Source organism: Kogia breviceps, chromosome 17 (genome assembly GCF_026419965.1).
Source record: "Kogia breviceps isolate mKogBre1 chromosome 17, mKogBre1 haplotype 1, whole genome shotgun sequence".
Taxonomy (NCBI): Eukaryota; Metazoa; Chordata; class Mammalia; order Artiodactyla; family Physeteridae; genus Kogia; species Kogia breviceps.
This window is the reverse complement of record NC_081326.1, coordinates 69,117,315-69,132,437: the sequence shown is the minus strand read 5'-3', so window position 1 is coordinate 69,132,437 and position 15,123 is coordinate 69,117,315. Positions and strand designations below refer to the sequence as shown.

The following is a 15,123-nucleotide window of genomic DNA, read 5'->3' as shown; positions in this document are numbered from 1 at the left end:
CATCGGCCAAGACTCTATTTCCAAGTAAGGTCACAGTCACAGGTATCAGATGAGGGCTTGAACATAGCTTTTGCAGGGGGACATTCGACTCTCTGCATCTGCGAAAGGTAAATGTGATGGGTCTGCATGTGGTGGGAAGCTGTCTGAGCAGACCTAGAATATGTGATTTTGAGATGGACGTTTATGAGAGCTAGATTTCAGTGTCCTCCATGCAGATGAAGGCGCCGGGGCTCAGCAAGGGGAAACGACATGCACAGGGGCTGAGATCTGACCCTGTGTGTGCCCGGCTCCCTCCAGATCTGTGGTCCTCTCTCCTCTTAAACAAGGGACCAGAAATAACCAGGTGGTAGAATTAGGAGATAGTCATAGCAATAGGGGCTGAGACAGACTCCAGAGTTAGACTATCAGACTTCAAAAACTGGCTGCTCTGCTTATTAGCTGTGTGATCTTGCGCAACTTATGCAACCTCTCTGTGTCCTCATGTCCTTATATGTGGAAGGGGATGATAATAGTACTAACCTCATAGGCTGCTGGGAATGACGCCTGTGGTCCAGCAGAAGTACATGCTCACCAGAGGTTACTTTTGCTCATTTGGTATATTATTCATCCACGAGATTTGGAAACATGGGAAAAACAATTCTTTTAGGAAACCAACACAGAAAACTATATAGTTCCTCACTCTTGCATCAATGTGTGAGTCTGCGTGTCCTCGGAGCACCAGATGCAAGTGTTCTGGAATCGTGCGCATAGATCCCCAGACATACTGGATCAGAGGAAACAAATAGATCCTTGAGCTCAGCAGAGCTGACTTTGCAAACCTGTCCAGATGACAGTGAACCAGATCAATATATCAGGGTTATTTTAAAATCACAGTGTTCATCCTACAGCCCAGGAGTCAGTCCTGTCATGACCCTACCTCCTGGTCCCTGCTTTATCCACCATTTTCCTTCCTCAGCCCAGACAGTCCGTTAGGAACCACCAGCCCCCGGCCCTCGGCTGCCTGATCGCTAGAAGGCAGAAGTCGGACCAAGGGATTCCTAAGCCACTTCCTGTGTGTTGTGAGTTTGTGGCCACAGTAGCAGAACTGCTCCCGCGTTGTTTTGCCACATTAGATAAGGTGAGTTACAGGCCACTTGGAAGATTTTTTGACAGTACGATTTGGGCACATTGCCAAACCTTTGTGCCTCCGTTTTCTCATCTATATAATGGTTATAGTAAGAACACCTACCTCCTAGGGCTATTGTAAGGATTAGGTGTGAATAGAGCCTTAACCTGGCAAATACTACATAAGGTTTGCTTTTATTATTATTACTGTCATTATCCTGATTGACACCCACATTTCTGGGTTTTCTTTGCCGAGGATCTTTTCCACATGCTGTAAGGCCAGCTTAGGAGTCAGATCAGCATAGGTTTGAATTTTAGCTTGGCAATGGTTTTCCCCTCCCTCTCTCCCTCCCTCTCTCCCTCCCTCCCTTCCTTGCTTCCTTCCTTCCTTCCTTCCTTCCATAACCCAGACATTAAGAGCCCTGCCTTGCCTCAGGCCCTAGAGATTCCCAGGTAATTGGGACTCACAGTGTAATGCGGAAGGCACTCGCAGTCTGATGAGCGAGGTGGATCTGTCAACCGAAAAAGAACAATGTAGTGTGGAGGGTGCTGGTGTGGGGATATTAGAGACACAGGAGTACAGAGAAGGAGAGCAGAGGAAGGGAAATCTCGGTTCTACCTGGAACAACACATCAGGAGAGGATCCCTGAGGTGCTTTCCTTTGACTTGACTGTTAAGGGCTGAGTGGCTTTACACGGGGCTGGGGGAGGGGTTAGGGCTCTAATTTTGTTCCTTCCCTCCTTCATTCTTTTCATCCTTCAAACTAACAAGCATTGAGTCCCTAGGCCTGTAATCTTTCCATGGGCCATCTATTTCTGTATGAGAAATCTCTAGAAACGCCAACTCATTAGGTCAGTAAAGAACAGCATGCAGAACTAATACACCATTGTAAAGCAATTATACTCCAATAAAGATGTTAGGAAAAAAAAAAAAAAAAAAAGAACAGCTTGCAGATGCCCCGAGAAAAATGTGCAAAATGCCTAAATAAATGAGTCTTCATTTCTCTATAGAGGAATTTATATCGTAGCTAGAAACAAAGGATTTGACTTCTCCTAGCTCTACCGTGAAGTACCAGGATGCTGACGACCACTCCATTTTCATTGTCATCTGATTCTCAATTAAGATTTCTCATTTTAATGAAGAAGAAACTTAGGCAGGATAGCAACTTTCATTCATAGTTTTTTTCTCAGAGAGAAAAACAGGGCACCAAAGCCTCAAAGGTTTGGCACGTGGACGGTGACAGATTTTTATTCTCTCTGTGCTTTCTCTGCCTTTGGCAGGGTAGACCATGGTGCTAAAGGAGCCTTCTAAAAGGGGGCTGCTGATCTTGTGTAGGCTCTACCTTTCCCATGTGTAATGATGGAAGGAAGAAAGAATGAAAAAGAGAAGGGACAAAATTAGGGCTTTAACTCCCGTAGGTGGGATTGGCTGCCCTGTGCAGGTTACCCAGTTTGTGCTCATTGAGCTGAACAAACAGAACAAGACAGACTGACCATTTCTTCAAAAGACTGTACTCTTGGCTGCAGTGACACTGTACTCTTGGTTTATCCATCATCCAACTATCTATCATCCATCATCCATCCATCTGTCCATCCATCATCCATCATCCATCCATCATCCATCCATCTGTCCATCCATCATCCATCATCCATCCATCATCCGTCCATCTGTCCATCCACCCATCCATCATCCATCCATCATCTGTCCATCTGTCCATCCACCCATCCATCATCCATCATCCATCCATCATCTGTCCATCTGTCCATCCACCCATCCATCATCCATCATCCATCCATCATCCGTCCATCTGTCCATCCACCCAGCCATCATTTATAATACATCATCCATCAACCATCCATCCATCCAACTATCCATCATCCATCATCCATCATCCATCCATCATCCGTCCATCTGTCCATCCACCCATCCACCTATTCAATGAATATTTATTAAGACCCTCCCGTGTACCAGAAGCCCTTTTAGGGAATATAGCTATGAATAAGGAAGATAAGGTCCCCAACTATTTATTTGACAGGATGCCTCTCAGTCTTCCTAAAAGTAACTTGTCCCAAGCTCAAATTTTGGTTTTTTGTTTTTTTAAAAAAAACATATTTTTAGCTTATCCAGGACACACGTGTCCAACAAAGATGGCATAAGGAGGCAGAGAATATAGTCAAGTTGGTCCCAAGCAAAGTTGTTTACTAAGCACTATTTGCCTCTGATATTTTTTAACCTTACCTATTGGGTTGTCTCCCTTCCAACTTCTCTCTGATATCACAGCCTCACTGACACCTCCTCCCCATGATCTCATCTTATTCTGTATCCTGGATGGGAAGGGCAAGAATTGTATTTAAATGTACCACTTCTAAGGTTCTCTTTGTATTTTGTTCACGTGAACACTTTTATAAGTTTTTAATGTGCAAAAGTGGGCCCAAGAGCTGCGTGTGAGAGTAGAGACAAAAGAGAGTTTAATTGAATTGGAAGTGAGAAGAATCTAGATTGGAAGAGAAGGACTCAACCCTGGAGGGAGTATATAAGGAGGAGAAATGGGAGGGGAGAGGAGGATTCAGAATCCCGCAGGAAGGTATAACCACTGAGAAATTTTCCCAATGGAGAGAGTCTAAATGATTTTTTAATTGTAATTTTTTTAATGTTAAGTTTTTTTAAAAAATTTACATGGTTCATTAGTCAAAATAATGTAGAGGCAAACAGTGAAACATCTTAGTACAACTTCCGTCCCTGTCTACCCCATTCCACACTCCCACCCCCCAACAAATAATCTTTTTCAGTTTTTAGGTATCTTTCCAGTGTTGCTTTAGCACATACAAACCAAAACTTATTTATATTTTTCTATTCCAAATTCCAAAAGTACTTTAAGAGTGATGTCTAATATTCAACTTAAGTTGTTTGAGTTGTGAGGCAAATCCTCACCATTTACTAAAATCCGCTTCGCACCACAGTCTTGTATCAGGTGTGTATGTGTGTGAAGACAAGGGACTGCCAAACTTGACTTCCTATTTCTTCTCCAAACCTGTTTTGCTCCTTTTTCTCAACTGAACAAAAAAATGGCATCACTGTAAAAAAAAAAAATGGTGTCCCCACCCACCCATTTGTGTAGCCAGAAACCCAGGAGTGGTGCCTTACCCGTCTCTTTCCCTCATGGCCCCATAGAATCCATCAAGGAAGACTGTTGTGGTTCTTCTCCAAAATAAATGTCCAAGTGCTGGTCTCCTCCTTCCCACTGCAGTCACGCACGTCCAAGCCACCAGCTTAGAAAACTTCAGTGGCATCTTCTTTGGTCTTTCGTTTGTTCCTTGCTTTCCTCCGATCCATTCTCCATGGAGCAGCCACGGTGTTCCCTTTTTTTAAAAAAAATTTTATTGTGGTAACATACACATAAAACTTACCGTCTTAACCATTTTTAAATGTACATCTCAGCACGGTTACATATATTCATATTGTTGTGCAACCAATCTCCCGAACTTCTTTGTCTTATAAAACTGAAACTCTGCGCCCATTAAACACCAGCTCCTCCTCATTTCCTCCTCCCTCCAGCCCCTGAAAACCACCATCCAACTTCCTGTTTCTGCAGGTTTGGCTACTTTAGACACCTCATATGAGTGTAATCATACAGCATTTGTCTTTTGGTGACTGGCTTATTTCACTGAGCATGGTATCCTCAAGGGTGTTCCACGTTGTAGCACGTGTCACACGTGTAGACGTGTCCTTTTTAAGGCCCCGTCGTATGTTTATACTGCGTTTTGTTTATTCATTCATTCTTCCATCCACGGACATCTGGGTGGTTTCTCCCTTTTGGCTATCGTGAACAGTGCGGCTATGAACATGTGGATTCTTTTCAAAAGCAAAGTTGATCTCCTCTTTCCATCTTAAAACTCTTTGGGTGTCTCCAAGTAGACCTAGAACAAAGTAGAAATTCCTGTTTTCCTCTTCCTACTTTCGAATTCTATTTCTAAAAATCCCTGACCAACCTGGCCTCTGACCCCATCTTGCCCTTTGTCCCCCATTCACATATTTGTGGTCACGTGCGCTCCCTTCAGCGGCCCAAACCAGCCCCTCACACCCTCTGCACCCATGTGCGAGTCTTCTGCCTGGAGAGCCCTCCCCCCGCTCCTGTGAAGTCTTGCTTCTTCTTTCTCTTCCAGTCTCAGCTTCCATGTCTGGAGCACCATCACTTTGAACCTGAACCACTGAAACTGGTTCTCTAATTGTTCTTCCCGTCCGCCCCAGAGGCCTTCCTTGACCGCCCTGCCTAAGGTGACATTCTCTGTTACTGAACTCTCTTTGTTTCCTGGTGTCGACTGAAAAAAATGCACAACCTAAAAGTTGAGAATTACTTTTTATTCGTCAGACTTTCTGAGGACTTAAGCCCTGGACGCAGCCTCTCAGATCGCTCTGAGGGACCGTTCCAAAGAGCATCCAGCATATATAGGAGTTTCTGCCACAAAGACCAGGTGGTCAGGATGTGGAAAGTTTACTGTTCATTAAAGAAAACCAGGTATCTCAGGTTAAGGAATTTAGCGCTCTTCTGTGTATGGGAAGATGCAAAAGTCTGGGCTCATTGAAGTCATTCCATTGATAGGCACCTCAGCTCTCTAGGGCCAGTATCTGGTGCTTTCTCATCCTGAATCCCCTCAGAGTGCACCTTGGAGGGCATGGTGTTTCTGTCCTGAGTTCCCTCAGTGTTCACCTTTGGGGCCGCTGTAATGTGATAGCTTGATGGCTGCAACATCCTTTGTTTACTGATCTGACAGGCAACATTTTCTTCATTGACACTGGTCAGATTTCCAACAGTATATATATCTGTTTGCCTATTGTGTGATTTCTTGACCTTACTGTAAGCTCACTGGAGGCTGTAAACCATGGCTGTTTTAGTCACAACTATTACCTCAGCAAGTTACCAAGAGCCTAGCATTTTCAAGGTGTAGAACACATTTTTGTGGAATAAATACATAACATTAGCTCTATTTTACAGGTGAAAAGAAAATGGAATCGTAAAGAGTTAACGCCTTACCCAAGTTAAAAAATATTAACTGCAGGGCAGCGATTTGAAACCAGTTCTCTTCTCCCAAAGGCAACACTCTTTCCACTCTACAGCACATCCCCCCTCAGCTGAAGTTGGGCTCATTTTCTTAATCAGAAGGTCAAATATTATTATTCCTTCCTTCTTTCACCCAACATCATAACAGTGTTTTCAGTGCTTACTATGTGCCAGGCACTGTGTTAGATGCTGGATCATTAGACGAAGTACAGTTTCTGAACAAATAGCATACGCTTTTGGTTTCTTATGCTCAGCTCCGTTGACTTTGTGGGTGGGATAAGTTTTTGCTCTAGGGCTACCCTGTGTGCTTTGTAGGAAGTTTAGCGGCACCCCTGGCCTTGACCCACTGGAAGCCAGTAGCACTCTCCAAGTTATGTCAATCAAGTGTGATTCCAGACGTTGCCAAATGTCCATTGGGGGCAAAATGAGAGAGCAAGAGAGAGTCCCTCGAAAGTCAGGTGTCCAAGTGCCATGGCTGAGAAATGTCTTTAAGAAAGCACAGTGAATGGATATCTAATTGGACCAAGAGTGCAAGTGTGCCTTGGGACCGATACTTGGACGAAGTTTCAGCCAAAAAAAGTCGGTCTTTTGGATAAAAGAAGGGATGAAGGTTTTCCTAGATACAGGTCACCACTTGTGCCAAGGCTGGGGAGTGTGAAATCAGGGAACTGCATGGAGTTTAACACAACTTAAGAGTTCCCTGGGGCAGGAGCCCAGGGCAGGGACGGAACAACTTTGCCAGGAAAGAACAGCCTTGATTCTACTTTTGCCATGCCTAGTCTCTATTTCCGGTTTTCCCAATTCGTGTTTGGAAATTATTTGTCTGCACTTAACAAATCAGGGACCCCGGCTTTCCGAGGGAATCTGATGTCAGCTTCAAGGAGAGCTTTTCTTGCGAGACCTGGCATAGCCTCCAAACACACGGCCTGAATCATACACTAGAAACCCATACGGAGAAGGGCAGAGATGGGTTTTGAGTTTCAAGGATGAACTTTGCCTTGCATTTGATTATCCTTTGGGGTCTTGGATTTCAGGCAACACAATTAAGAAGTAAGCTGATCACCCACTTTGCTGGAGAAAGAATTCCGTAAGCCTCTTAGGCTCAATGGCCATAATTCAGAGCGGAGATTTCTGACTTGTGCCTGATGCATCTGGAGTCCTAATGCCGTCAGAACCCATCTCTCATAAAACGATCTCTGTGACCGATGGGGTATTAAGTGAACACAGCCAAAGCGATTCAGACTGTTAGAAGTTGCAGTGAAACATTTAAATATGCCAAACAAGCGAATCCTAAATCCCAACAGAGATAGAACCAAGAGACTTCTTTCATTATCTGATAGTCAGCAGTTATCCTGAGATTTCAAATCAGGACAAAGTGGTGGCTGCCATTACTTTCTTCCTTTTGTCTCGCTTAGTTTAAAATTAAGCTTCTCATACACTTATCCCCTGCCGAGGTCAAGTTCTGTGACAATGGTGAGTGTGGGAGACTAGCATTAAGAAGAAGTGCTGTAAAATAATACATAAATCCTGAGAACTCATCTCAGTTCATTTAAGGAAAACAAAACACTTTTTCGTGGCTCAGGAAATTTTATCCATCTTTTTCACACATGTCATTAGCTTTCTGCTGCTTCTGTAGGAAGAGGATTATTTACCGAGATAATGGTGACAGCAGCATTTACTGAAAGCTTCTCACATCCGCATCCCAGACAGTCGGCTGAGCGCTTTACACGTATTCCCTCACTTAACCCTTCCACAACCACACGTAACACGGGCTGGTCCTCATCACTGTGCCGTGAAGAAGTTGAGGGCCAGACGGCATGAGCTCTGCGTCCTAGGTTACATGTTTTTTGGGACGTTTCCCCTCAGGCCAGTTTTGCCCCAAAGTCCTGACCATCAGGCTGCGCTGAGCAAGGCTGTGGCGTGGGTTCCGAGATAACCAGGCGGAGTCCTTTCTTTGCCAGGACCACACAGTCGAGCGGGGCAGGCGGGTGTGGGAATGTACAGCCTCCACCCTGTGTACTAAACGCGGAGATGGAGAAAAACACAGCCTGTCTTTGGAGCAGATGGGGAGAACTTAGCTTCCAAGAGGGGACCCTTGGGCAGTTTTAAAGGGCAGCTGGGAATGAGGCCAACTGAGAAGGCAAGAAAGGGCATGGCTGAGTGCGCCAAGGCATGCAGGAGGGGTCTCGGGGGTGGGCAAGGGGCTTGGTATGGAAGGAATGATGGATCTGCCTGGCGGTAATAGCAAGACAGGCAGGCAGGGGCCAGGAAGCAGAGGGCCTGAGAAGTGACTGACCTAAAGTCCCCTTTTGCCTTAGCTCATGGCTAGGAAAGCCTTCTCTGTGTGTTCAGTTGACTTCCTGCCTTGTTCAGTATTTTGAGCCCCTGGACCCTGATTTATTCTCATTAGTCATTTACCTAGTACTGGTCAGGAAACCACTCTGAAAACTTTGACCAGCTCAGGAAAGACGGGGTCATCTGAGTACTGGCATTTCTCTGAACTTGCTCTGGGCATGTACGTGTATTCATGCAACAATGGCGGGCGAGAGAGAAGCGTCCAGAAGGAGTCAGGTGTAACAATGACTCATCCACTTGTTCGTTCATTCATTAATCAAACACTTCTTAGTGCCTTCTCTATGCCAGGCTGAAGACAAGACGCATTACAGACATTACCATACGTAATGCTCCCCAAATCCCTCCTAAGCAAAGTGTCGCTAGGCCCACTTCACCAATGAGGACCCGGCGCTCAGAGAGCACAGGGCACCTGCTCGGGACGAGGTGCTCCCACCTCTGCAGCCCCAACGCCAGGACCTCCTCACCACCCCAAGCCACAGAGATGGCAGCAGCTTCTGGCACAAAGCACGTGGCTGTCTTAACCAGACGCAGGCTTCAGAGATACTCAGTTATCTCGGGCTGATGCAAAGCCGACTTGACCACCCGTATTCATATTCATTTGTTCACTCATCTCTCCCACAAGTACATGCACACCTGCTGGGTACCAAGCCCCGCGTGGGTGATGGAGAGAACGCAGCTGAGCCGCGTGTACTGATGTGTGAAACAAGCACTGGTCTGTACCGTGGTCTGTACCACACAAAAGGACTTCCCTCCTGTACCCACTCAGGTGGGGGGCAGAGGCTAAGAAACAGGGAGAGATTACTATTTATAGAGCACCTACTGTATCCCAGGCTCTGCGCCAAATCCTCGACAGGCGTGAGCTCGCTGCAACCAAGTGAAGTGGGACGTGCTTGTCCCTGTTTTAAAGTTGAGGTAACTGAGTCTGGTTAAGGTCACAGATTTGCCCGAGGACACCTGGGTGGTTTCTGCACCAGGGCAACTTTCTGTTGGACTCATTAACTGTTTTTTGTGCCAAGAAGACTTCTGACAGTACCATGAAGTCCTGGGACCCTTTCTCAGAACAACAACTTTGAATCCATACATAAAAGGCAGACAGTTACAAAAGAAACTGAAACTGATTATGTTGAAATGGAATTACCAAAATATTTCCACTTTTGAGATGCGGTCCTATACGTGCTTCTTTGTGGTGAATCTAATGGCATGATGTGGTGGTGGCAGGTTGAATCCGACCATAATTTCAAAGCAGTGACGAGCACAGCAATACATGGAGATAACAGGATATAAAATGACCTGTGATTTCTGTTGGGGAAAGTCACAGGATGTGGCTGGGGCATTGAGGCTGTTACTGGGGTTTATTCATACATTCATAATTGAAAGACATGCTAATTTTCAGTTGGAGATTAGTGAATCAAAATCTAATTAGTTAACTTAAAATGCAGTGTTTTTCCCATCCAGGCTCATGGACCTCCCCCAGGGTTCTGTCCATGGCGGGGTGTCTGTGGACACCAGGTTAGGGTACTTGCTTTATGTCATTTATGTCATTCGGTTCTGTTCGAGGAACACTCGATAAAGCTTTGCCTCTGTGAGTCACTACCTGGGCACCTGGCACAAGGGAAGTTACTGATGCAGAGGAGACGGAGTGGAGGAGGAACGAAGCTTTGCCGCCTGCTACTACGGGCTGGCATTTTATATCCTGGATCTCGTTAAGCTGCACTTAAGCATATGAAGAAACTGAAATTCAGAGAAGCGCGCCTGAGGTGTACTAGCGAGTCAGTTGCCGCGCTAGGATCTGAACCAAGCCCTGTCCCATTCCAAGCCGCCCAGTCAGATTGAGCACTGGAGGCGCGAGTCCCACTCCCGCGTAGAGGAGGATGTGTGCGTCTTTATGGAGAGGGACGGGGAATTACGAAAGCCTGCACTCAAGGAGGAAAATTGTTCACTTTTGCTTATTTTGTAGCCAAAAGCTGGGTCTCTTGGATCGGGTTCGCCTTTCTAATCCTCGTGGTAGCAATACTAAAGGAAAGCTATTTACCCCTCTGAATGTAGATGCCATAGAAGAAAGTCCTTCTAAAGAACCAAAGCCTGTTGGCTCAAACAATAAAGAGCGTTTCCGCACCGCCTTCCGCATGAAAGCATACGCTTTCTGGCAGAGCTCTGAAGGTAACACCCTTCCTCCTCCTCACCCTGTCTCCTCCATGTCACCTTCTCCCACCCTCTTCCTTCCTCCCCCCTGCCTCCCTCCCTCCTTCCCCCTCCCTCCCTCCTTCCGTCCCTCCTTCCTTCCCTCTCTCCTTCCTTCCCTCTCTCCTTCCTTCCCTCCTTCCCCCTCCCTCCCTCCCCCTCCCTCCCTCCTTCCTTCCCTCTCTCCTTCCTTCCCTCCTTCCCTCCCTCCCTCCCTCCCTCCCTCCCTCCCTCCCTTCCCTGTGGAAGAACCCTGCAGTCTACAAAGTAGCCCTTTCCTACTGCCCTGAATCAGCTTCTCACTTGTCTTGTCCTCGGCCCCTGGGCTGTGATAGGTCTCTGCACTCACTCCAAGAGCAGAGGGCCCACGTTAGCTGTTCTCCTGGGCCAGGGTCACCACGTGTGTCTGCACGTCCCCTCCAGGGAGCCTTGGGACATACCGCCATGGATCCTAAGGGTACCCCTGATGAGTGCGTTGCCATGGAGGTCACCTTGAAGGATGGAGAGGGGCCAGGTGCAGAGTGATCTGGACACCTGGGGAACGCAGCACCCCCAGGGGTGGGAAGAGGTGTTGGAAAAGTGCCCCGTGGGGGCTGTAGGAGCAATACATCTGTGTGCCCCTTTCACTTATGAAAAGGGAGGATGCGTAGGGTTCGGAAAGTGACCACCCCCCAAGTGAAGGTCACAAGGATAACGACTGACAGAGCAAGAATCTAAACCCGGTCTGTCTGATAAACACCCACGTGTGTCCCTTTGCTGCCTCCAAAGGGCCACTCCGGAACCCTGGAATTCACATCACCTCCATCCTAGCCTTCTCCCCCAGCAACAGTCCTGACCTATAGGCACCTGACTCAGACTTCTGGATAACGGAAGGGAGCTGAGGAGAAAGTCTGACTGATGTCACAACTGGAGAACGCATTGGGGTTTCTGAAATGGGAATGGAGATTCAGGAGGTTGAGTTTGGATGGTTGTGACCGAACCAGGTCCCCGAGCCTTTCCAAGTACTGTGGCCTCTGCCGTTGATATGTGTCTCCTTCCCTCCCAGATGCCGGGACGGCCGACCCCATAGCAGAAGACAGGGGCTACGGGAATGACTTCCTCATCGAAGACATGATCCCCACCCTGAAGGCCGCCATCCGAGCCGTCAGGTAACGCCCCCTCCTCCTTACCTGTGGGCCTCCCGAGGCCCCAGCTCAGCTCCCACAGGTTGCGGTGTTGTCAAGTGCTCTTGGGCTTTGGGAAGGTGGGCAGACGATCCCTCAAGTAACCCCTGAGTCAAGTCTAGAGACTATGTCGATTCTAAGGGAGTGGCTACATTAGCAGGTCATCCTGGGAGACTCTCCATTTTATAAAAATGCTTCCACAGGCCCCTGACAGTGTTTCCAACTGTCCCCCTCCTGTCTGGCTTCAGCCACCATTTATGTTAAAGGATGTTGGGGAGGCAGGGGTGTATTGACATGGAGTTTTCTTTTATAGGCTTCTTACTCAAAATAGCTTTTCTTCCGTCTGTCTTCATTCATCTAGTTCTTTTTTAATTAGCATTTTCAACAAGATCATCAAGGATAGGACTTTTTTTGTCTGCTTCAGACAAGACTGTAATTCACCCTGGCTATTTCTGTTTTGTTTTGAATTCCACAAGAAAATAAAGATATGCTACTACTTCAAGAACACTTTGACCAGGATATGGGCTTATAAGCACTCCACCATAGTGGCAGTGAGTTCTAGAAACTAAGTCGGAGTCTCTGAGAACTAGTGATATTTTCAGAAGATGCTCAGTCCAATAGATCAGGGAGCACAATAGTTTATAACATGTGGCCCTCAGCAGAGCCACTGACCTGCTTCCTCATGGTCCCATCCTGTACAATGTTCCAGAAATGAGGCTGGATAAAAACACAGCTACCTGGATTCATAACTGGTTGAATGGTCTTATTCAAAGAAAGCCAATGAATGAAGAATCTGTGTCGAGCTCGAGGGGGGTCTCTGCCGGGCTGCTTCATGGTCTGGCTTCTGCCCCATCCCTTTTATCATTGTCATTGTCATTGATGCCTTAGTTCAGGGGTTGGCAAACTTTTTCTGTAAAGAGCCAGGTAGTAAGTGTCAGGGTTTATGATCCGTAGGTCTCCGCTGTATTCAGCTGTGATTTTGTAGTGCAAAAGCAACTGTAAACAGTCTGTAAATGAATGACTGGGACTGTGTTCCAACATAACGTTACGTCCGAAAACAGGCAGTGGGTCAGCTTTGGCCTGCAAGCCATAGTTCCCGATACCTACCTTAGATGCAGCTATGTAAAGGGCAGGCTTAGAAAATGACATAAAATTGGAAAGGATGGCAAGTTGGATATACAGTCAATAGGCAAAAATCGTGTTTAGGGGCTGACGCCATGGGCTATGACAAACAAAATGAGCCTTGAGTGCACCATCAAAAAGACCTGTACATGGGACTTCCCTGGTGATCCAGTGGTAAAGAATCCTCCTTACAGTGCAGGGGACTCGGGTTCGATCCCTAGTCAGGGAACTAAGATCCCACATGCTACTGAGCTCGAGCGAGAAGAGAAAAGAAAGAGAAAACCCGAACGCCACAACTAGAGAGAAACCCGAATGCCACAACTAGAAGAGAAGAGAAAACCCAAACGCCACAACTAGAGAGAAACCTGTTGCCCCAACGAAAGATCCCTCATGCCACAACAAAGATCCTGTGTGCCACAACTAAGACCCTATGCAGCCAAAACATAAAAGACCTGTACAAGTATAAGATGGGAGGACCTGGGAAGCTGTGTTTCCTACCTGGCCTATGATTAAAGGTTTTAATTGACACTATGTTCAGCAAGAGTTGACCTCGTGATGGGAATTTCAAAGAGCGTTAATCACCTAGGATGACTTTATTGGTTCCCAGGAAGATGGAGGTGAGGGTTCAGCATCTCCAAGTTCTGGGTGCCCCACTTAATTGAGAACCTGAGAAAACTCGGGGAACAGAAGCTAGCTTTTCTCTTCCAGGAGCTCATAAGCCAAAAGACTAAGGAGGCTATTGAGGAAGCGATATGTCAGCTGTCCTCAAATAGAAAGCAGTGTGACACAGGGTTAGGACCGTGAACCTTGTCCGCATACAAACCTGGGTTTGAAGGAAACTCTGACGTTATGAGCTAGACGGCCCTGGGAAGAGGCTGAAGCTCCCTCGGCCACAGTTGCATCATCTGTGAATTGATCTATTAGCAACTTGTTAAAAATGCCCTTAGCTCAGTGTCAGGCATGTAATGAATGTGAAATAAATGTTAGCTCTCATTGTTACTATGAATGTATTATTCAAATGAGTAAAAGGAGGTAGTCATGAAGGAGAGACGTCAGCCAGCCTAATTCAGGGTGTTTCCAAGAGGTAGAACCAAGACCAAGAGTTGAAACTTCTCATCAAGTTGTTTCTCTTTGGACCTTTTCTCCTCCCCTGCCCCAGAGTTTGCTCATCTTGTATCATAATTTCCTTTACTCTCCACTCTTGATGTACAAATGTCTCTACTTTGCCTTGCAGAATTCTACAATTCCGTCTCTATAAAAAAAAATTCAAGGAGACTTTGAGGCCTTATGACGTGAAGGACGTGATTGAGCAGTATTCCGCCGGACATCTTGACATGCTTTCCAGGATCAAGTACCTTCAGACGAGGTAAGACAGCACAGCTGGAAGGATGGTGCTCTCCTGTTGCTAAGGAATTAGACAGAGCCAGGTAGACCTTGGAGCTGAGGGTGAAAGGCATTCACTGCTCCACAGTGCAGAGGAGAAATTTTAAGAACAAACATATTCATCAAACATAGATGTCAAGGCCAACCAACGCCAGATCAGACAGGCTGGGAAGAATTTCTATGACATTGACACGGCCAAGATCAACACCCTGATCAGGCCTCAGGGAGAAAAAAGGCGTCTGTGCTACTGGTCCCTGACTGTGCTGCTGTGGATGTTGCCAACAAAATTGGGATTACCTAAAATGAGTCCAGTTGACTAATTCCAAATATAAATTTTCACCCAATTAAAAGTTCATCAAGTGTTATTTACGCTAGTGAAAATACGGAAACAGCATTGATTCCCAGTTCCCAATAATTGCCTCCATGTTTGTTAAGCACCTGGGTGCTCTACATGTATGTCTCTAATCCCTTATAACCCCCTAACTATTGCATTATAGCTGCCATTTTACCAGTGATAAAACTGAAGCTCAGAGGACAATGGATTTGCCCAAAACTACCCAGCTAGTAGGTGGCAGAGCTGGAAGTCAAACCAGATCCAATTGGTTACAAAACTGCCATTCTCTGTAACATACCACACTGCCTCAGCTCTATAAAGAGTGATTAAGAAAATAATGGTAACTGCTCTCATTAAAAAGTTATGCAGCCGTCAAATGCCATGTTAAAAACGTATATAGTGAGATAAAAATTTATGTGATT

General features: G+C 46.3%; 1 protein-coding gene across 2 annotated transcripts in view; it reads left to right on the top strand.

Moving 5' to 3' along the window:
- Positions 1-15,123, top strand: part of KCNQ3 (potassium voltage-gated channel subfamily Q member 3) — a 270,967-nt gene that overhangs the window by 248,773 nt on the left and 7,071 nt on the right. For both annotated transcript variants that reach the window (XM_059042708.2, XM_067017560.1), the window contains exons 10-12: positions 10,476-10,678; positions 11,745-11,847; positions 14,219-14,350. In XM_059042708.2, the coding sequence (XP_058898691.1) occupies positions 10,476-10,678; positions 11,745-11,847; positions 14,219-14,350 (438 nt within the window). The remainder of the gene's footprint in view (positions 1-10,475; positions 10,679-11,744; positions 11,848-14,218; positions 14,351-15,123) is intronic.